This window comes from Odontomachus brunneus, unplaced genomic scaffold, assembly GCF_010583005.1.
Source record: "Odontomachus brunneus isolate Ranch 3 - 2012 unplaced genomic scaffold, Obru_v1 Obru_scaffold_065, whole genome shotgun sequence".
Lineage (NCBI taxonomy): Eukaryota > Metazoa > Arthropoda > Insecta > Hymenoptera > Formicidae > Odontomachus > Odontomachus brunneus.
The window spans coordinates 917,219-939,787 of NW_022639515.1; the positions used below are offsets into that span (position 1 = coordinate 917,219).

General features: G+C 41.4%; 1 protein-coding gene across 8 annotated transcripts in view; it reads right to left on the reverse strand.

The window, feature by feature from the left end:
• LOC116846483 (neuronal calcium sensor 2) overlaps positions 1-22,569 on the reverse strand; it is a 219,177-nt gene that overhangs the window by 46,028 nt on the left and 150,580 nt on the right. For all 8 annotated transcript variants that reach the window (XR_004378504.1, XR_004378505.1, XM_032820370.1 and 5 more), the window contains 2 exons: positions 10,790-10,908; positions 8,283-8,426 (listed from right to left, as the gene is read on the reverse strand). Coding sequence is in view for 6 of the 8 variants with exons in the window: in XM_032820364.1 (XP_032676255.1) it covers positions 8,283-8,426; positions 10,790-10,908 (263 nt within the window). In the remaining 2 variants the exon portion in view is untranslated. The remainder of the gene's footprint in view (positions 1-8,282; positions 8,427-10,789; positions 10,909-22,569) is intronic.

Sequence of the window (22,569 nt, forward strand, 5' to 3'; positions counted from 1 at the left end):
GAGAGAGAGAGAGGGAAAAGTTTTTCGTATTTAAGATAAGTGTTACAAATTGAGGACTCGGAGAATTCTACTTCGTGCTTTACACAATATAAATCTGCCGTGTTGGTGTAAATAAGTGATACTACAAACTTGTGTGCGTATGCACAATAAGAAAAAAAGTCTTGTAATAGTTAACAAATACAAATGCTTGGTTAAGCGTTTCAGTGCAACGTTTAGTACATATAATTAGTATCCAATATGATAATAGTTACCAACCGTCTGGTAATAATTACAAAACAGTTATTAAGACAAATTCTTCACTTAGTTGAACTAATAATTTAAGTGAACAAAATATTACATAATTTTGTAATAATTACTAAGTAATTTAACTATTACCGAAGTATTTGGTTATTTCGTCAAGTAACGTAATATATTTATTACGTAATATGGTGAGTCTCATTAAATATAATATGATTTTATTTAGTTGAAATTGTTCGGTAATGCGGCACCACCTGAATTGGCAATAGCCACCGAGTCTCTGTAACAGTCTTACCAAACTTTGACGACAGTCTTGCTGAACCAAGTCTTGCTGAAGTTATTTGTGAAGACTTACCAAAGTACTTGATTGTATTCACCTACACGTTTAGTTGAGACTATTTCACTAAAACAGCTGGTAAGTATTATCCAGACTTAATGGCTATTTTCGAACCTTTTTGCCAATGTAGTTCTAGACTCTTCAGTTCCATCTCTATTCCGAACGAGTTGTTATTTTCGCGATTTCGCAAAAAGCTCTCGGAGTAGCGAGTGAGCGCGAACGAGTTGACATTGTAGAACATTGTAGTGGGAGAGAAAGTTAACATCGGCCTGAAGAAATTACCGGGGTATTACGGTTAGTCTTAACACACCGACACTGTGTCGTAAATGCAAAGTACTACTCATGCAAAATGGAGGAGATTATACGGCGGATAAAGTTAGAAGTCGCGCGTTCTTGAAACGTCCTCTCGACATGAACTTTCGAAGCAAATCTTCCTCGGGCCGAACTTTCAGCCCCCGCCGAGTGTAGCGTCCGAGTGTGCAACAATGCAATTACACAGTATGCCGCGTGGGAAGTTTACACGTCAAGAGAATCAAGTCTGAGAGGGAAGTTTGCATTGCTCGGGATTTTTGCAAATTTGCAAACAGTAGAAAAAACTTCGACGCCGTTCGCGAGGTGAAAAGGAGCGTTTGTTGAGTTGCCGAGTTGGCGAGTCTTCGAATACGTATTTAGCGGTTTCAAAGTCGCTGAATTCAACTGGTTAGAACCTATTCAGAATTGCTTAACTATGTGAATAATTATCGCATTTCGTTTGTCCAATGTTGTACGCGTAAAGTTCCAAACATCGTTCGAGTGACTTTTGAAGAAAACGCTAAGAAAACCCTGCTCTCTTAAAGTGGATCAGTAAAAATGTCTCTGGTTGAATCAGTAAAAGGAGTATTTCACCGCGATAATCAGTGAATATTCGTTGATTTTCAATGGAAATAATGTCACTTTACTACTCCGTCTTATATTTCACTGATTTCGACCAGCGGAAGTAAGATTTCATTGCAAAATCTGTAGTACACAAATACTTTATTGTTATCAGTGTAATAATACTGTCTGTGTTTGCAAGCTGCATAATAAAAACTGCAATAATAGGAACAGATGTTACTATTAACTGATTCTTTCAGTGAGACTTTTTACTGATTACAGTATATTTATAACTGAACTACTAGTTATAAGTATAGCATTTCGGTGAAGAATAGACCGACTGTACTTCAGAGAGTATGAAAATCCGACGGCTAGAAAGAGAGATCGTATCGCGAAGGGGCCGAGGAATACATCAATGTCCAGGCCGAGGAATATCTGTCATGTCACTAGTAGTGCATTCAGATACGGCGTATGAGTGAATGCAAAGCACTGTTTATGCAGAACGCGATGTTTTCGATTCCCCGAGATTTCAGATACTGCTCGGCGAAGAGCGATAAACGGATCTCGAGTCTTTGGTAAATAAGAAAAGTTACAAGAATGTCGAGATGACCTGCCGGTCATTTATCATTGTTACGTCCCGGAATTGTTCGGGAAATAAAGTTCAGATAGGCGGAAGTTACGGATCGCTAAATCTCTAATGGCTGCCCGTTGCGCGAGCCATTCGAAATTAGTTCGTGGCTACGAGTTGTGCGAATTTAATCGCCAAAGTTCCGCTGTTAAAAATTATACGTTTTCGTGAAGACAATTGGCGACAAGAACTCTCCATCTAAATACAATCCTAATTTGATACAAAAGATAAAATAAAGTGTAAGATACAAAGATATGACATAAAAATCTGCTTAAAAAAATATACTAACGCAGCTTGGGAGGAAAAAAATTACAATTTTGTTCATCGAATCAACAAAACTCGTCTTTCGGAACGTGCATAATGTAAATAAGAAGTTCGTTTAAGCTTAAGCGTGCGTTCAAGCTCATCCTAGTCAGAGGAATTTCTTTCATTACGATCTCAGAGATCCTAAAAACTACGAGTTCTAGAATAACGACTACAGTGAAATTATCAAGAAATTTCGAGATTCTCATGAATTAAAGAGGTCGGGGTAAAAAGATACAAAGAAGAAGAAGAGAAAGAAGGAGTGGTTTTACGTATCCGAAGCTACGCTCTGAGAGATAAGAAGAGATCAACGTCCAGAAGGATTTCAAAAAGCAAGAAATGAGAAACTTGTTTTTCGGCTGTTGTCGCCGAAAAATCAAGGTAAAAACCGTATAACTTGATCACGTCAACGCGGCCTCCGCAACGCGGAAAATACATTCTCTTATCGAAGAAACGAGAGAGACAAACATACACACCCTCCTCCGATATAAATTCTACGGGTTATTATTGCGGTTATTGTCGGCGACGTTCTGGAAGATGTCACATCGCGAAAAAGTTTCCCCTCTCGTCTAGCCGGGCTATCGCGAGGGTCAAACTCGAGAGACGACTTTGTTCGGCTCTCTCTCCCCCTCCCGTCCGAAGAAAAACGACTCGTCAGAAGACTGATATCGTATATCCGACGCGACTGCAAGAGGGTGAGAGTGACGGGAGCTCTCGCTGAAGGGAGAACCGGTCTTTGTGCGGTTATTATAAGCCGCCACGTCGATATGACGACGACAAGACGGAGAAGCGAAATGGAAGCGGAACGGTTGTTGCTTACGTACCTGGCTCGTGATCTGCGAAGCTCGTGCATTTGGAAGCACATCGAACCGGGCGAGTCTCGCGTAATGTCGACGATGCGATCGCGGGCAGAATCGAGCCATCTCGCGAAGGTTTATTTATAAGCCGCGGCCGAGTGTTAAGATAATAGACGCTCGCAGAGTTCGCGAGAATATTACGCGCGAAGATACGGAACTTGAGCTCGCGAGAAAGAACGGGAAGGAGAGAACGGCAGAGCGGGGGCAGAACGTACAATGGGCTCCATATCGGGGTGAGCACTGATGAAACTTTGCCCGGTGCCACGCGGAAACACGGAATTTCTTAACTGCCGCGCGACCGCGAGACACAACCGCGAGGCAGATTGCATCTGCATCTTGCCGAGTATTAAATGTTAACGTCGATGGTTCTGCTTGGGCGGAGTTCGCGCTCGCGACCTGGGGCGCTAGATACGACACAACCACTCATTTTCGACTATTCGATATTGCCTGGGATATTCTGGATTAAGCTCCGTCTGTAGCACGCGATGGCTCATGGGCGGAAGTTACCGTTCTCGCGACGCGGAAACAAGATACTGTTGATCACTTTAGTTTGGGGATACCGTTACTTCCGCGATGGCATATCATTTACAGTGCTTGAAATTAGTTGCACTTCCGAGGCAATTTTCGAGATCCACGACTACTTTCTACTTTTTATCTCTGAAACGCCGCGCTTAGACGCTCAGGACCGTCAACTTCATAAGACCTGCCGGACTCTCTCTAATTTCTGAGAAGTTCTTATTGAAACTGGTATTTTTTCGTTGAGATTATAATAATATAAATGCATCGGTGGCACACACACATAAATAAACATATAAGAATAAGACATGATATCATATAGAAACAACGCGCGTGATAAGAACTTTTCAAAAATTTTCAAATACCGCAAATCTTATGAAATTGACGGTCCTGAGACTGGTCGCCAATTGCACGGTCCACGGCTGAGAGGGAGAGGTAAGAGTAGAGTTCCTCAAGTAAAAATTAGGGCACTGTTCGCCATTTATAGAGGAGTAAGTAAGTGAGAGAGAAGCTGCAGTGTGCCTTGTCATTTTAGTCTTAGATCTCCTTTCTCACCACAACTCACATTACTCCTGAAGATGGCGGACAGGATGCAGATTCATTAGAAATGCCTTGTCCTAACTTTGATTAGAGTAATTAGGTCTGAACATACAAAAGAACTTAAGCACGTAAACGTAAGAAAATTGATTAATCACAATCGATTATTCTTGAATTGCAAGAAGAAAGAATTGGCTATGACTCATTTTAATAAATTTTCTTACTACTTAAGTTTTTCTGTGTGTACAGGCCCTAAGAGCCATGGTACATAGAAAAACTTAAGCAGTAAAATATATGCAGTAAGCAAATTGACCAATCACAGTCGCGATTTTTCTTATGGTCCAAGAATCAACGACTGTGATTGGTTAATTTGCTTACTGCTTACATCTTACTGCTTAAATTTTTCTGTGTACCATGGCCCTAATTCTAAACGCGACCGCGATCAGAACGACCGCGTGGTAAGCGATCAGCTGATGTGACACGGGAGTGGGGGAAAGCCATTACACCACGTTACGCGTGTGTTACGAGATGACGAAACGCGGCCTTGTCCTTCCCCCCACGTTGCGGGACTCTGAAGTAAACCTACCCAAAAATTACATTCTGATTTCTTTCTAATTTAGCACAAACGTAGAAATACAAAAAATATTTAGGTTATATTTTTTTATTTTGGTCTATATACTTTGAATTTCACAGGCAATTTATAAGTTTTTAATGTTCTCACTCCTATCATCAAAAAGGATAACAAAAATATATAAGAAATACAAGATATAGACGTTTTTTATTTGCCAATTATGAACATGGAGTTAAATGTGTAAAATTATTTGTATAAATAATAAAATGTTTAAACAAAACATGTAAAAAGTTAAAAAAAATTATTTATACAAATAATTTCTCGGTTTAACCGAGATTCAAATCATTTTTGACTAATTTAACATAGGTTTGAAATATTTTGGTTGGAATCTCGGCTCAAGAAATTTTAAATGGTTCGTATCTCAACTATGCCGATTTTGTTAAAATTTTAATTAAAGTTACCGGATTTTTCTCTCTCGGTTTGGATGAGATTCGAATCATTTTTGACTAATTTAGCACAGATTTAAAATATTTCGGTTGGAATCTTGGCTAGAGAAATTTAGAATGGTTCGTGTCTTAGTTATGCCGATTTTGTTAAAATTATTTAACTATATCTTGTATTCAATTTTATTTCTTATGCATTTTTGTTATACTTGTTGATGGTAGGAATGAGAACATTAAAAAGCTATAAACTGCCCGTGAAACTCAAAATGGGCCAAACTGAAAAAATATTACCTAAATTTTTTTATACTTTTACATTTGTGCCAAATTAGAAAGAAATGTATCTTTTGGGTAGGTTTACTTGTCAATAGCTGATGCCGCTGATTCAGCTACAGCGACGTCCAGTCGATCGAGAGAATGCGGTTCGATGTAAACATCGATGTTCTTGCTTGTAGGACTCGTAGAGGATTGAAACAAAAAGCGTTGGTGTGCTGAGACTTCCGTGCTTCTGATAGACGCGCGTTTGCTCTTTTCCAACATAAAGGTTAATTGGAATCAGTTTATCGTGATAGATAATATCGATTGTTTCATTAAGTTGAGATTAATCTTTGACGAGGACTGAGAGGATTTCGATTTTTAATACTGATACGTGAATAGACGAATAATGGCACTTGGTTGTTAAATAAGAGCTGATTAAAAGACCTCTCGTCCTCATATAACCTTCTAATATCTCGAAAAAACAAAATCACCTTTCGAGAACGAAATTACGACACACGGCTATTATTGAATCGATATCCTCCCAGTAAGTTGCGCAATTAATTACTGGAATATTACGTCAAGAATGGCGCGCACGCTATTTCATGATCAAACATTACGGATGGTGAACTTCGAGTATCGAGAGATCTAGGTGATTCATTCTTTGAAGTTCGACACGATAGGGGCTGAAAAGTCGCGTGCGTTGGGCGCGTCGAAGGACGCGAAGGACCGTTCTCTCTTTTCTTTCTCTCTCTCTCTCTCTTTATCTCTCCTTTCTATGGCGAATCATAGCCGCCAGGAAGGCTTTGATCAATGATGCGGTGCAAAATCACCTCACAAAACGCGACGTTAGACAAAGCCTGAGATTTTATCCGGCGTATTCGGGTCAGATGTCGAATAGCCATTCGCCGGCACGTCATTCCTTTGGCGAACCGTATTAAATTACCGGAGAACACACACACACACCCTATCTTCGACTGAGAATATACAGAGTGGACTATGCTTGCAAACGGAAGACAATGCAACGTAGATCACTTCTCCCGAAAGATTCCAAGTTTCGCATCGCGTTCACACGACGAGCAGTGCTTCGTAAAAACAGACGCAATTGCTTTACTGCACTTCATTACATGTGTTGCAAAATATTTGATATGACGCGCGTTATGTCTCGCGCGAATATCTCGAAACGAAAAACACCGATGTAGACTTGAAATCTAGTTAATCCTCCGCGTACAGTCATATTATTTGAGACATACAGTATACACGCAAAAAAAGAACTAGCTTCCAGAGCTAAAAAATAGCTGTGGCAGATAAGATGTGTCACTGAAATAGGGACATCTAATGTCGATACTACCGAAGCTAAATTTATTCGCTGTTTAAACTTAGGCGCTACAGCGAGAAACATTAGCTGCTAGAAACTGTAGCAAATGATTGTAGCTGTGCGGCAAACTTTTTTAATATATGCATACGATAAGAAATTTAGGAATAACTGCCATTTTCTTAGCTATTTGAAATAATGTGCATTTTTAATGTCATCTAATATATTTGTATTTCATAGCGAATGCATTTTAACTGTTATAGTCAATTTTTAGCAGTGACAGCTAAACGATTAGCCTTTTGACTAAGCTAAAAGTGAATTAGCTACCGCAATTTAGCTGATATTACTAAGTCATTTTTTTACGCGCAATCTGGGTCTGTTAAATCCGGGGAACTTTGAACTATCGTAACTTTGTTGAAAATCAATATGTCTAGATACATTTTTTCTAGAGATATAGAAAAATCTCGCCTATAAGATAGTAAATAAATAAAATCAAAATCTGCGCAAACAGATTTGCGCTATTTTATTTTAAAATCTTTGGAACTTTATTCTGAAATTTTTGAAAGTACGTTTTGAAATTTTATTTTTTAATTTTACTTCATTTTGAAATTTTTCTTCGTGGACTTTGCAAAATTTTCCCAGACCCTCTGAAACGAAAGTTGGTGTGCGATTAAATATTCGGGTCTCACAGTACGCAGAGAGTTAAGAATAAGCGCGCATTCACTTTCCATTACTTGCAAGTAACAAAGACACGTCTGTTTCATTGAATATTCATGTTAATTACACGGGGAGTATCTAATGCCGTAGATATTGTTGAAGATTCGAACGGGGCCTGGAATGAACACATTCTCAAACGTCCAGCACAAGAGAAACACGCGATTTAAAATCACGAGAGAAGATCGCCGTCGCCGCATTTATCGAGCGTATAATGGAATGTAATGCGGCTCGTTCTCTCGTACTTCCGTTGCGAGATGAACATCCCGTATTTTATCGCGCTACGTCTTAGTGCATTAGTCCACCGGCTGATCTTTTTTCTCCCCCTCCCGCCCTTCCTTACTCTCCCCCGCTCCCTTGTCCTATATGGAGCGCGCTTCCGGCAAATTTCCAATTTCGCCGGTCGACTTAAGTTCGCGCGAGCGATATTTCCACGTCGTGGCGGCGTAATCGCGATGGGGAGTATTGTGGCGTTCGCTGCTCTCTTCAGCGGGAGCTACGAGCGCTTCGAGAACACGCGGATTTCATCCCGGCCGATGGTTGTGTTTAATCACGTGGAATGATCGACGTGTGACGAGTACATCGCGCGGACGTATATACTCCTTGGCAATATCCTCCCTCCCCCGAGCTCCGGTGGACGAGGAGTACAGCTATTACACGGCTCATTACGGCATTGGCCGCGCATTGCACGTTGCAAGAAAGAGATCACAGAGGGCTCACCTTAAAATCGATGTAGCCGTTTTTGTCCATGTCGAATGTGCGGAAAACGTGGTCGCAGAATTCCTCCGCGTTGCCGGACGGGAAGAACATTTTGTACATGTCGACGAACTTCGCCGGCGTTAACCTGCCGTTAGGGCAGTCTTGCTGTAACATTCCAAGAAGAAATGCGAGATATCGTTAGTAGAATTTTTGCGTTCATTCATTTGCTTGCGAGGGCATCATTTCTTACATTAAATCGATACAGTCAAAAGCAAAAGATAAAAAACAAACCAAAATAAAAACAAGAAATACAGAAAGCAGAAAACAAAAAGAGAAAAGAAAGAGAGAGAAAAAGAAACTTTAAAAAGAAGAAAAATGAGAATAAACGAAAAAAGGAAGAATAAAAATCTTCCCTTAACCAAAGATCCATTATGACTTCTCCCTTTCTCTTCCCAAACCTTTATTTCAACCAAGAATTTATTTTATTCTTAATTACTATAACTTTCAATTCATATCTCTGTTATTCCTATCCAAATATTTGGTAATAATGACAGATTATAAATTATTCTGACAAAATCTTTTTTGTATCCTTTTTTTTATAATTCTCTTCTAAGAATGAATTGTGAAGTGTGAAATATATTATTACAGCTACAATATCGCGCATGAGAAGAGAGCCCAGGACGTGGGCTCAAATATAAAAATGCGTTGAGGTAAATATTCTGCTGAGACAACACACATCTTGCCCCTAAATTGAGCTATTTGACCGAAATGCGACTTTCGTTCCCGTGAAAAATTACGTCGATCTAAGGGGGGGATCTTCATCCCATCGGTTCGCTACGCAACGAGCCGCGACAGCTCGGGCGACTCGCATTATTTCGACATCACGACACCTTCGACGTCGAATCCCTAATCGCGCTCGTCTCAACCCTTTCTGCAACGAGAACGAACGCCATCGCGATATTTTTCAATCTGTCTCTCCGGCCATATTTCTCCGCTCGAGGTCGATACGCGCCGGCGATCAGTCTCCATTTATTTCAACCCGAGTCGACAAAGTCGCGTGTGATTCATTGCGGATTGTGCGGAGCGACGAGGCCGAGAAACGCGACCGGATTGCGGAACGTTCGGCAACGCGACTCCGCTTAGTTTAATTAGTTCGAGCGCCACGAGTTCCGCTGAATTCGCGCCCGTTTAAATCGCTCAGCGGGGGAAAGTGCTGCGCAACTTTTCCACGGTGCACTGACGGCTTCCTCTGGAAACGTCACGTCCTGCCCCCCGCAAAATTCCTCAATAAGAGCTTCGAGATTCGTCCGGGATGAATATTCGTGGAATAAATATCGCGCGCCGAATGGACGAAATATCCAACAACGAACTTCCTCGCGTACACGGAGAAAATATTGCAGTAAAAGAAAATTATATTTATATTTATATAGAAAATTATATTTATATTTATATAGAAAGTTATATTTCTTTCTACAATAAATCTTTTCTGTATATATATGCTTTAATTAATTTGTAAACTTTCCTGCAGAATTATATACGCGGCTAATTAAATATATTGACCTCATTTATTTTTCAGCAAGATTAATTTCTGGAATAATTTTAGTTGTCTTCAAAATTTTTTGTTGTAATTTTCACTATGTTGAGAGAAAAAATAGTTGATATAACTAAAGTTTAGTTTAGCCCCAATCTTTTGTAGATAAAATAATAACAATAACACGCATATATGCGATTATTATCATTAACATTATATTAGAATTTACTTAAAAAATGGTTTATTTTATCCCAAAATTTATAGAAATTACTCCTCTACGTGACTATAGTTACAAATATCAAACATTTCTTGTTAATGTACAACATTTTCTCCTTTGTAATTTTCCATTTCTATTTAATGTCATTTTATACACCGCAGTTTATTCTATTAATCTCGTGTAACGTCATTTTGCCGGTAGAAAGCACAGCCGAATTGACCTCTTTCATTCCCGTGTAAAGCCGCGAATGAGCTGATTTACCGGTGCGTGTCACGCTTTCGTATAAGACGCGTCTGCCTCTTACTTACGTAGTTTCATAACCGTGAGCTTCCGTATGACTTATAACCGTGCTCTCCACGCTCTGTCACGGGTCTGGATCCCGCGAAGAGCCACTTTTTCGCGTTTAACCGAGCACACGAGCGTGCTCGTGAGGACGACGAAGCGTAGGAGCATCGCCGCGTGTTTAATGCGACATAATTGGCAGGTACGAGCGGCCGCGCGCGTATTTATTCCAATTGCCGCATATCACAGATACATCGAATGCATTTGTTACTATACGTATTTGAATCAATTCCATTTGCATCGACTTTATTCCACTAAAGTTCGATTTGGACTCGCAAATTTCGGTTTATATCGCGGCTGCCGTAAACAAGCGTCAGCTGCTATCGATTAACGGGGCGGTTGTCGCGTTCCCGTTTTAACGTGCTACGAAGTCATTGTTGTTTCCCGTTTATTCTCGTCTGCGTCGCAAACGATCGACACGTGACCGTCGATACTCACTTTAAAGCCTTTGTACCATTCCTTTATGGTGGCTTCGTCGTATCGCGTGTGCGACTTGAGGAAGTCCATGTCCTCCTTGCTCAACTTGTCCTTGCTCCCGAAACAACCCATTTTGATACCTGCAACAATCAACAGAATGTTCCATGAGCGGAGGTCGCGCTTCTGTCTCGGGAGAGAGTATTCTCGTGATATCGCGAGACATAGGACGAAGCAACGATTCCCGACATTTCATCGTGTGCACGTAAAGCTGTGCACTTTTCATAAACCACGTGCGCTCCCGATCTCAGATTCCATACGGATAAACGATTTCGCCCACGCTCGCGCATTGCTATCGTCATTTTCGCAAGCAATAAAACTTCCAGCCACGCGACGTATTCTCGTCAGAATCTCCGAGCCAGTCATCGTGCGCCGTGCATATTAATGGCCGCAGAATTATGTCAGCGGCATTGAACAAGTTAAGACCGTAAAATAAGTTGAGAGGCAGTCGGGTGTCTTCCCCTAACTTGATTCTACCCTGGGCTCTGCCCTATATTTCATCGGGCGAAACGCTCACGTATTCCATCTCGACGACGACGACGACGACGATGACGACGATGACGACGGTGAGGATCGTCGATTCGCTTTTCCTCACCGCGAAGTGCTCTTCACAGCTTGCTCGACGACTAGCATCAAGTAAAATAACGTCGTGTAAAATAACGTCATTTTATCATAGCATTGTAACGTATCGTGGCAACAATCGCGAGGATTTGGTTTAAAGAAAAGATATCTCGAAATTTAAAAAGAAAATACTTATTCAATAACATATACTCTAATAACATACTTACTTTAAACTAAATTCTTGTATTTAATAGAATAAACAATTGCTTCCATGAAAAGTTGAGGTTTCGAGAAAATGTATATTTTCTTATTTGAAAGATATTTTATAAAGATATTGGCACAAGTGAATATATGTTATTACTTATATTACCGAATAAATAGTTTTTCTCTCAGTATATATAGGCGTTTTATATAACTTTGACCATTATTTTCTTACTTATGATTATATGAGAATTACGACGAGTACGTGATAAAGTAAGAAGCCTATTAGCGTATCTTATTATATGACATTAAACGTGAGGGACACGTTCACTCTTTTTCTTAAGAATATTACAGTCATCGTCTCGCCCGTGTTTCAGTGGCGAACGAGATGGAAATTTAATACGTTAATTTCCTCCCTGTAAAAAGAAAAAGGAAGAAAAATGAAGAAAAATGCGCCACGCTCTTCGTCGTATAAAATGGGCTTTTAATTTTTCCGGGAAAAGGGAAACCAGGAATTAAAAGCCCATTTTCGTCCGCGATACGCCTGGCTGAGGGACGAGGGAATAATAATGTCGAACAGCGGATCTCTCTCCCTCTCTCTCTTGCAGGATTACACGAAAATATACATAATTGATACCTCGCGCGACGATTCGTAAGTATGGCGACGTATTATTGCAGCGTGTAAGCCGACGATCGTGATAACGGTTAAGCGGAAGCGCTCGTCCATGATAAGGGATCGTACGCAATTTTCGCGATACCGTGCGCCGCTGTTTGCCCGACACACGCACACACGATGCACGCAATGCACCTGCATCGATTGCACTCTCGAGCGAAAGCCGACGTAGCCATATGGATGATGTCGAAACGAAAAGCGTGACCGGCCTGACAATGACGAGCGTCACGAGAGCATATACATATATCCGCGCGTTTTACGAAGGACACGTAGGGGAGATGCTTTCCGAGAGACTCTCAGGATCAGGGTTAATCCCTTCCGCGTTACGACACATCCGCCGGGAATATCTTATCGCGGCGAGCCTCGTTTCAATCCACTCGGCCTTGGTAATAATTTATTTCGCGATCATCTCTCAATGCGGATTTCTTTCTCGATTTATGCGACAGCAGCTGCCATTATCCAGGATTAATGTTGGTTTTCGCTACTTGGAACGATAATTTCTCTTCTCTGCATATAACGAAATGTGCGTTTTCGTGTTCCTCCACTCGAGTCGAAATTTTCATTCTTTACTTTCGGCCATAATACTCTACTTAATACCTTAATACTTTGAGACAATAAGATCTATATCGACCTCTGTTAATCCTATTTAACATCTACCAGCTTTGCCAAGAAGTCCTGTTTAGAACTTATATGTGGCACTTTGTGCGTTTCCATTTAGAAGTGTTAAACAGAACTTTAGTCAGAGTTTTCATGTGTATTAAGCACACATTGCTCCTTTAGAATATACAATTGTTAGAAACTTCAGACCGAAAGTAGGATTAAAATTTCGACTTGGGAATTACATTCGTGCACTTTTGTCATTGTTTATTAGTACAACTATTCGTAAGAGTATCGCGAAACATTTCAAATGCTATAAAAATTACAAGATAGAAGAAGTCTTCTATTATGAATCACGAGAAAACACCCTCATGAATTCCAAACTACTTTCTCCATATCTATTATTAAAATGTAATTTTGCGTTTTCATTTCGTCGGTCGGGTCGGGGGAAATGTTTGAATTGCTGGACAGCGACAGGTTCAATACCGTCAGGGCGGGTTACCCTTTGCGGGCAACTTCGGTTCACCCTCGACAAAGAGAGATTTATAATTAAACGTGACACTAAAATTACGCGAACGGCTGGCGGGGGATAATTTTAGCCGCGAAATTTAATTATAAATCCGAGGGTAGATAAAAGGTAATCTCTCACGGGGCCAGAATAACACATCTGATAATACACTCGCTTCAAGCCCATTTGACGACAGCGCGCCGTGCACAATATCGAGAGTCTGAGAGCTGTATTAAAATAACGACCTGTCGGTAATTTTTCATCGGACACACTGGTCGTCGTTAATTTCATCGGTGGGTCTTACAATCACGCCAGACTGAAAGGACAAGAGACGACGAGAGTCGTGGGACGAGAGTTACACATTACGGCGAGAGGAAGAAGAAAGCATCCGCGACTAAAAGGGACTCGATGGTAGCACGACTCGCGCTCTCTATATACGACGGAGTTACGAGCAGGGGATTAAGAGAGGATTCAAAGGACTATGTTGGGGAGCTGAAAAGACAGCCTGTAGTGATAGGACATTCTCGTGCGCGCATGAACATCGGCAAATGACATTCTTTCCGAGGGATTACAAGAACGTTACTTTTCCCGACTGTAACTTACAGAAAGCGCCTTATCTGCCAATCCTACGCGACCAATATTCCACGTGCCCATTCAAGACCGAGTTCTCCGTTCTCTCCCGAAATTCGACGATCGTTCGCAATTTCCCCGGCCTGCCGTGATATTTCCCGACCGTCTCGAATTTCCCCGACATCTCCGTGTTTCCATCTCCAATTTCCCGGCAACTGCTCGTGGCGAGCCCGACGCTCCCTGCGGCGGACAGCGGGGGGGCCGCGGATGTTGCGTAGACCGCGACAACGACGGGGGAATTAATCGTCACGCTGGCGTCGACACGTTAATGTCGTAATGAGCGATCGATACGCAGGCGGAATTATGAGAAACGTCCGCCTCGAGCGACGTGGGAAGTCGCTCCACGGGGACGTGGAGGAAACGCAGGGATCGTGATCTGCGTTAAAAACGACCGATGAGAGTCGATGAGGGCGGCCGATTTAATGGGCGGTCGACACACATTCCCAGCGTTCGGGAACGCCGTCTCGCGAAACGCAACACGTAAACGTAATTAACGCGACGCTGCCCTTTGCGGCGGTGGTAGCGGCGGCGCCGCCATCCGACCGCCGATGAAGTCGCGCCCGGCTATTTAGAAGATTAAGCACGGGAACGAAGATTAACGGCGACCCCGCGCCACGAAAGCCACGCGACGTGTACGTGCCCGAGTTTCGAGGAGGTCCTTGATTATTCCGCGACCGAACCACTTGAGTTAATGCGCGCCGCAAACGCGGCACGTTGCCGCAGAAACTTTCAGTTTCCCGCCCCCGAAGAAATTGCATCCCCGGGGCCCGCTTTCTCTCTCGCCCTCCAGGCGCTGGTGCCGCCGGGTCCGCGTTTTCCAACGCAAGCACTTTAAACTGTTGCTACAGGAGAAGTCGGGTGCGCGTTCAACGTGTATTAATGCCCGTCGCGTGAGGTTAGCGTTAGCCGGCACGTTGCGAGAATACCGTGGAAAAATATACAGCAACGAATCCGCCGGAAAGAATTTATCGATCGCGCCGTCGTGCATACGGGAGAGATTGTAGCTGCTAATGCATCTTCCCTATCCCCTTTCCCCTTCTGCGGCAGGGAGATCCTTAAAAACTTCGGTAAATAAGTTAAGGGACTAGCTCGTAACGAGATTATAGTCCCGACGCTTCTGTTGTGCACGCGTGCGTGCGTGTGTAGTTGAGTACTTCGATAATATCGAGAGGCGCGGAATTAATTGAAAGCGAATGTGCTTTTCGTTAATTTTATTTCGCGTCGAAATCACTCTGAGAAAAAAGTACTTGAAAATTTATTTGTGGAGTGTAAGGTTTGTTCACACAGAAAGAAATGAATTTAATCTCATAGAAGTAAATTTTATTTCACAGAAATCAACTTTATATCTCACAAATAAATTTTTAAGTGTTTTTTATCAGTGTGTGTTAGGGTCCATCTACATAAGTCACAAAATGCGTTTTAATTTTTTGTGGCTTATATACACACAGAAAATGTCATTCTATTGCTAAGGAAACCGATTATCTACATTAAGAAAAAGTATTTGAAATTTTATTTAGGAATATATAGTTTATTTCTGTGAAGTAAAATTTATTTCTGTGAATAAATTATATATAATAAATGTTCAAGTATTTTTTCTCAGTTCAGCTTACTTTCCTTCTTTTGCGTAACGGTTATATTCAACAGAGGATATTTTATTGATAAGAAAGTTTTAAAATATACTCATCACACATTTAGAAAAGTTCATTATTGCACGGAAAAAAATGTTTGGTTGAATTAACCAAATATCTCGAATATGAACGATCCAGAAATTCCGATTGAAGTAACTCGAATTCTGTTTAAGTTAACAAGATTTTTGGTTGACTTAAACAGAATTCGGGTTACTTCAATTGGAATTTCTAGATTGTTCATATTCGACCAGATATTTGGATAATTCAATCAAACCTTTTTTTCCGTGTGTGTATTCAAAAGAAGAATTTATTCTCTTTATAAGAATATTACGAAACTTTGTCGAAGAAAAAGTTATTTCGACTCTATGTGATAAGTAATGCCGGATTTTTGTTTCAATTTAATATTCCTCATTGAAATGTTAAACTTATTCAAGACGTATTTTGAATAAGTTTATATGTGTGACGAAATTATGATAAATTTATGGATATATAAATTTATAAAATACTTGAAACAGCTAAAATTTATTTAGAAGCAATATATATTTTTCTATGTGTGGAGATGAGTTTTAACTTTCCACGATGGCTGAAATAACAACGGAACCGTTACCGGTCGAATCCGCCGGATAAGACGAACATTACAATTGCTAATGTAACCGCTTGCTGCTTGAGAACTTTTTTCGCTGCTCTCTCGCTACGTTTAAGAAGTTTGTGTTGTCCTTCGACGCCGTAGCGATTAAGTGAATTTGTGTTACCGAGAAATTAGCATTCTTAACCGCACACGAAATCGTGCAGCTTAAAGAGATGCGTCATTAGGAGCGAGTTCGCGAGCATAGTTTGAAAAATAGAACTGCTCGATCGAACATCCCGACTTGGTACTCGCACGGATGAAAATGTCCATTCGTTATCATCAGGGGAGGAAGTCGTCCATTATTATAATTAGCCTCCATCAACTCTCCAAAACGATACAAAACGATACACGAAGGGGAGCCGATAAAGTTATTCGTAGAGAGTCGTCTTTCCCAGCGCGACATTAGCATCGGAATTTCGCGAGGCATTCCCACACTCATATTCCCCAAGTGCGACAGTGAAATTCTCGGCACTGTAATTAAACGTGAAAATCTGCCCCGAATAACTCTGTTACATCTTTTGATAACACGAGCCCTTTTGACAATATATAGCGGCTGGAATTTAAAACAGTAACCACCAGAGCGAGCTTCGCGGTATGCGGAATACGCGACAATCATTGATCTCCCGGCCTCTATCCCTTTTCCTCTCGTGAATGCGCGGAGGCTATCTGTGTCGTCATCCATGACAAACGTGAAAAGTATTTATAGCGTAGCTGGCACATCTATCGAGCGACCGATCGCTCTTAGCCAACGGCCACAAAAGAATTAACACCGGCAATGTCCGGCGAGGAAAGAGGGAAAGAGAAAGAGAGGAAGGGAGAGAGAGGGAGAGAGAAAAGAAAGAGAGAGAGGGGCTTCGGTCGGGCGTGCATCGTCGGTTGCATTGACATCTGCATCACATGGGCGCTTGTAACGCGCGCCGCAGCCAGCCGCTCTCATTGTCGCGAAACGTCGCGAAACGAAAGCGGCGCGACACAGTTCGCGCCGTATTTGCGGAAAGAGAGAAGCGGATAAGGGGAAGAGGAGGAGAAAGAGAGAGAGAGAGAGAGACTGGAGAGACGGGCGTGTCGCGCATGTATCCGTGTGTGTTCGTCGGCGCTCCTTTTGTTTTTCGCCTGTTGTTCTTCAATGGCCATGGCTATTGTGCTTGCCGCCCGCGGCGATGTACTCGCCATTATATCCACCTGTCCCTTTTAGTGAAACGTTCACGCCAATGCGAGTAGATTAAGCGCATCGTAGACGTTTGACACTTTTCGTGCAAGTGGCGTGCAAGGACAATTCAGCAGAAGCCGCGGTGCGCTTCACCACCAGGGTGAGAATCGAGTCGCGCCACGTGAATATTTGACGACGCGTTCGCGATAGTTCGCAGTCGAAGATATCCGGGGTGGATGCGGGACACGCGTTTAGAATGGACGATGCCTCTTCGTGATCTTATTGACTCGCGCTGCGAATTTATTTTCCCAGCCGGCGCCGTTTGTTTCCCGGGCCGTTTCCCGTTCACGCGGAGAGCACGGGACGAGTAAGATTTAACGAGGTAATATTCTCAAAGGGAGAATATAGAATTTCGCGCGAGAGGCGATATTGAGAGACCTCTGCGAAGGCGGTGGCAATGCGCAACAAAAGCGTCCCGTTTATTTTAACAAAACGACACGGCGGAGCAAAGCCTCGGTAATGTTCCACCGAGAGTGCCACGCGCTTATTTCATTTCAGGTAAAAGTACCAATGCTTGAACAATAATAACACTGTACCTAACTCTGAATATTCTTACTGCTTCAGTTTTTTCCAACGTAAATATTTGAATCTTTAACGTAAAATATAAATATGTATCACGCACAGAAATACTTCTCAAGATTTTCCCAGATGCAGCATAGGCTCTGATTAGAATACCAAAATTTATCCTAAAATTTATTATTTCAATGCGATACTAATTAGGAATTCTATTTGTGTGAAACAAGAAAGGGTTCTTTTAGAATCGAAACAAAAATGCCACGAGAACTCGTTTTTTTTAGTCGGTAATATTAGTATAATATTTATAATATCAAACAGAGAATCTCATTTTCATACTTCATTTTCTCTCAATATCTCATTTTCGAATTATTCTATTCAAAGCAATATGTGAACATTTTATTGAACAATATAATTTGAAAAAAAACATGTTTTGTTGTAACATAAAATGAAAAGAAAATATTGGGTATTTTCGGTTTCCTTACTCGTATGTCTGAAACATTACACTTTTATCCAGAACCCGTGATTATTTTGGATCTCAAATAGATGCCAAGAAACTTTCTATGCAGGATTCAATACATGTATATATATTTTTTTACATTGAAAGTTTAAACACTCGTATTTAAGAACAAGACAATAAGAATGTCCAGAGTCACAGGTGTCAGTATCATTAGCGTCCAGATGTTGGTACTTTTACCTTATGAAGTTCAATCCATCCTTTACGATGCCAGGATCGATCTTGTTGGACGCCGTATTCTTTCCTTCGACTAATTTGTCTGGCGGACGCACTCGCGCTACTGTTCGATACATATTACGGAATTGTGTAAACATGCAACGCGATATCATCGAGAAACTGCGGCATTCAAGATGGGTATTCGGCTACACGTAGCTATCGATCGCCCGCTGGTGGATACTACAGCGTGACGAATTGGGAAAGAACCCGCGCGAGTGCAGTTAATTTTCGCGAATCCGTGCCGCGATAATGCATTCGACGCGCGAAAAAGAGAGAGTCACGGGCGAAAGAGCACGACGTCCAAGTCACGAAGGTGGGTTTCGCGACCGGCACAGTACCCTATTAATGTCCATTATTAATAGCGCGCACGGCTGTGAAACTACTTTTGCGGCGCAGGCGGGAAAAAATGTCGCGCGACCATGTGTGTAAACTGTGTGCTACCGGCGTGTAATTTATCGCTATACTGCTGTAAAGCACTTTAACATGAATCGTGTTACGACGTTACAGCCGCGCGCGCGATACAACACAACAGCACGATCGAGCAAATACGTGTGAGCGAAGTTTATCTGCCCAATAAAACAAAAAGAGGAACGATGAGGGCGTTTTCCTTAAGAAAACGCACGGGACACAACCGTGCACGGAATATTCCCAGAGTACGGTCGAAAGATGGATCTAGGGGAATTTTTGACCCAAAGAGTGCGGCCAAGTTTAACCGCATCTTGCGGCATTTCTTTTTGTAAAATTATAGCTATTAAAGTGAGCAGATTAAAGATATACAAGTGCCAAAGTAGTGCGCCTCACTGTTTGGACAGGAAAATAGCCCAAACAGATACGAATTCTGTTAAATACGTCTGTCGTATTCTGTCTATTGTTTTGGGTCATTTTCTCCAGAATGCTGAGTCGCATAATTTTGATATATAACTTGTATATTTTTAATCATAATCTTTAGTCATTAAGAGCTAACAATTTTATAAAAAAATAATTTAAGATTTTGGACGCCACAAAATGAGGCTAAATGAAGCACAAAATGAGAGTTTAGCCGCTCTCTTTGTCCCAAAGTTTTAGCTTCACGTCTAACATCTGCATATTCTGAAAGAGCAATGTATGTTTAATATCCGAGGAAACTGAAGTTCTACTTGGCGCTTCTAAACGGCAGAAAACGCACAAAATGCCACTTGTAAGTTCTAAAGAAGACCTCTTAACAAAGTTAATAGGTTAAATAGAATCAAAAGAAATTCAGAAGGCTTTAGAATCTGAGACTTCAGAATATCAATGCAGATATTAAATAGAATATTTTGATCGAAAGTAAGGAAGTAGGATCAAAATTTCGACTCGGATGGGAATCCTATTTTTGTCTCAAACAGAAAAGGCAAGTCTGTGATGCCTCAACAGCTCAAGGTCGAACGCATTGAGGTCGTATCGAAGACGCGAGGAATGATTAAAAGTGTTTACCGTGTTTTCTGGAATTTTCATTCGCACGACATGCACGTGTGGCAGCTATACCGCATAAATTATAGATGTGACCGACCAAACAACACGCGCTGGCTATCCGTTCTTATTTACAGGGACTTCGTCGAGTATGCGCGTCGCTGAAAAATTTCTCAGAGCCGGCTGTGCCCTCAAAAACTTTCTGAAGGCCGTTAATGTAGAGGTGGGCCTTCTGCCGCGGGTAAAAGTACCGCGGCGGGCAGTTTCATAAAAATTTCCAGGCAATATTGTGAAAATGCTCCCCCCGGAGAAAGAAAGGTAGAGAGAGAGAGAAGAGGAAAAGAGATATAAACGAAACGAGTTTCGACGGTGTATCCTCTTTGGAGGCTTTGCGGATTTCGTCACATTCACGACGTCGCTGCGGAATTTCATCCGCGACTAATTCTAAAATTTCGATGAGTGTCTAAATACACGGCTAATCCATTCGACCTTACGTACGAGCTGAGCTGCGGAATCGCTTCCGCGGAACTTTTCTCGTCGCACGGAAAAAAAAGATTTGATTGAATTAACCAAATATCTGGTTAAATATGAACGATCCAGAAATTCCAATTGAAGTAACCCGAATTCTGTTTAAGTTAACAGGATTTTTGGTAGATTAACCAAACATGTCTGGTTATTTAATCATACATGTCTAGTTAATTAATCATACATGTTTTATTAATCTACTAAAAATCTTATTGACTTAAACAGAATTCGGGTTACTTCAATCGGAATTTCTGGATCGTTCATATTCGCCCAGATATTTGGTTAATTCAACCAAATCTTTTTTTTCCCTGCAGGATATCAATTACCCGTCATTATGCATCGTTCGTTATCAAGTAATTAACGATATTGTACATCACGATATTCATAATCGTGATTTTCCCGCGGTTACCTGCAGTAACGTTAGTATTCTCATCTTCGACGCTGACCGGTATACTCGTTATCGGGATATCCGACTCTACACGGTGTGAATTTTATAGTAGAAATTACTATGGAATTTTCAGCGGAGAAATAGATCGATTCTGCAGTAATTCATTATTCTTTCATCCTATATGTGCTGTTTATGCTTTGGAAACTGAAATGTAAAATTGAAAAATTTGTTCCTGGAGAAATTTATATTCCTTAGTGAGACAGACCTTATTGACAGTCTATTCCTACACTGTTAAAGACAATAAAATTCAAAAGAATTTATATGTGGAAAAGAAATTATATTTCCTTACCTTTTTACATAAAAATTTATTCCATGGTGTTAATCAGATTGAACTCAATCGGTTATCTGGTTTGTACAAAGCGATATTATCGGATCTTGATAAGCTATGTAACGCAGCATGGCAATCAGGAACTTATTAATAATTAGGATACGATATTGTCATCTTATATAAACCAGATCAGGAGTGATCAGGTAATCAGGACCGCGGGATAAATTTTTAGTTGGGTACAAACCGATTCGACCTTAAGGCTGACAGAAACGTTGCGTTTAATTAAAACGCAAAATGACATGGTTAAAATGAAATGATTTGGTAAATTGATCTTTCTTTCCGAGAGTCTTATGTCGCAGGTACACAAGTCGACTTTGATCGCTATTATTGCACGGATATTAATAATATTTTGACGTGCGGAGGGAAGGCCTGTGACAGCTGCGGTGCAACGTGGAACGCGCGAGAAAGCACCCTAATGCCGTTTACGGTTAAGCAGCATAATTGCGTGCTGAATAATGTCGGCAACGAAGAGGCATACAGCGGCATAATGGGCGGTGAATTTATGCACTGTCGTTCCTAACTACGGAGCGCCCTTTGGGACCGAACCGCCGAACGAAGACAATGAGAACACGGAAATAATGCCAAGACCGCGCTATATTCGCCACGGTGGTGTTCTACCTCGCGTCGTACCGGACTAAACGCAGTCACATCGCACAATGGCGCGGCATGGGGAAGGGAGGAAGGTGGAGGGCGGAGGGCATGCAAATAATCCGCCACCGAGCTATGAATGTTGCAGCGTGCGACGTATTTTCGAATATTACACAGCGTGCGGTAACAATGTTCGCGACTTTGATCGCGAACTTTGCGCGACGCGACGGCCAGTGCACTCGTGTTTGCATTGTATATCGTGTGAGTTACGTAGCATTAACCCTAGAACCCCAAACACGGGTGAAATTTGCCCAGACCGACCTTCCAAACGTTCTTAGAAGTATGTCATTCGTTTTATCATTGGAACTTTTTTCAACTTCATTGAGTCGCAAATACATCGATAGATTCGTATTCCTCGATGTTTTCTACATTGATTAAAGAAAAAAGAGAAAAATTATATTTTGATAATTTCTCCGGAAATTATAAATACGTGAAAATGTGCTGTAAAAATAGACGTCTGAAATAGGACCTTCCCCCCCCCCCCC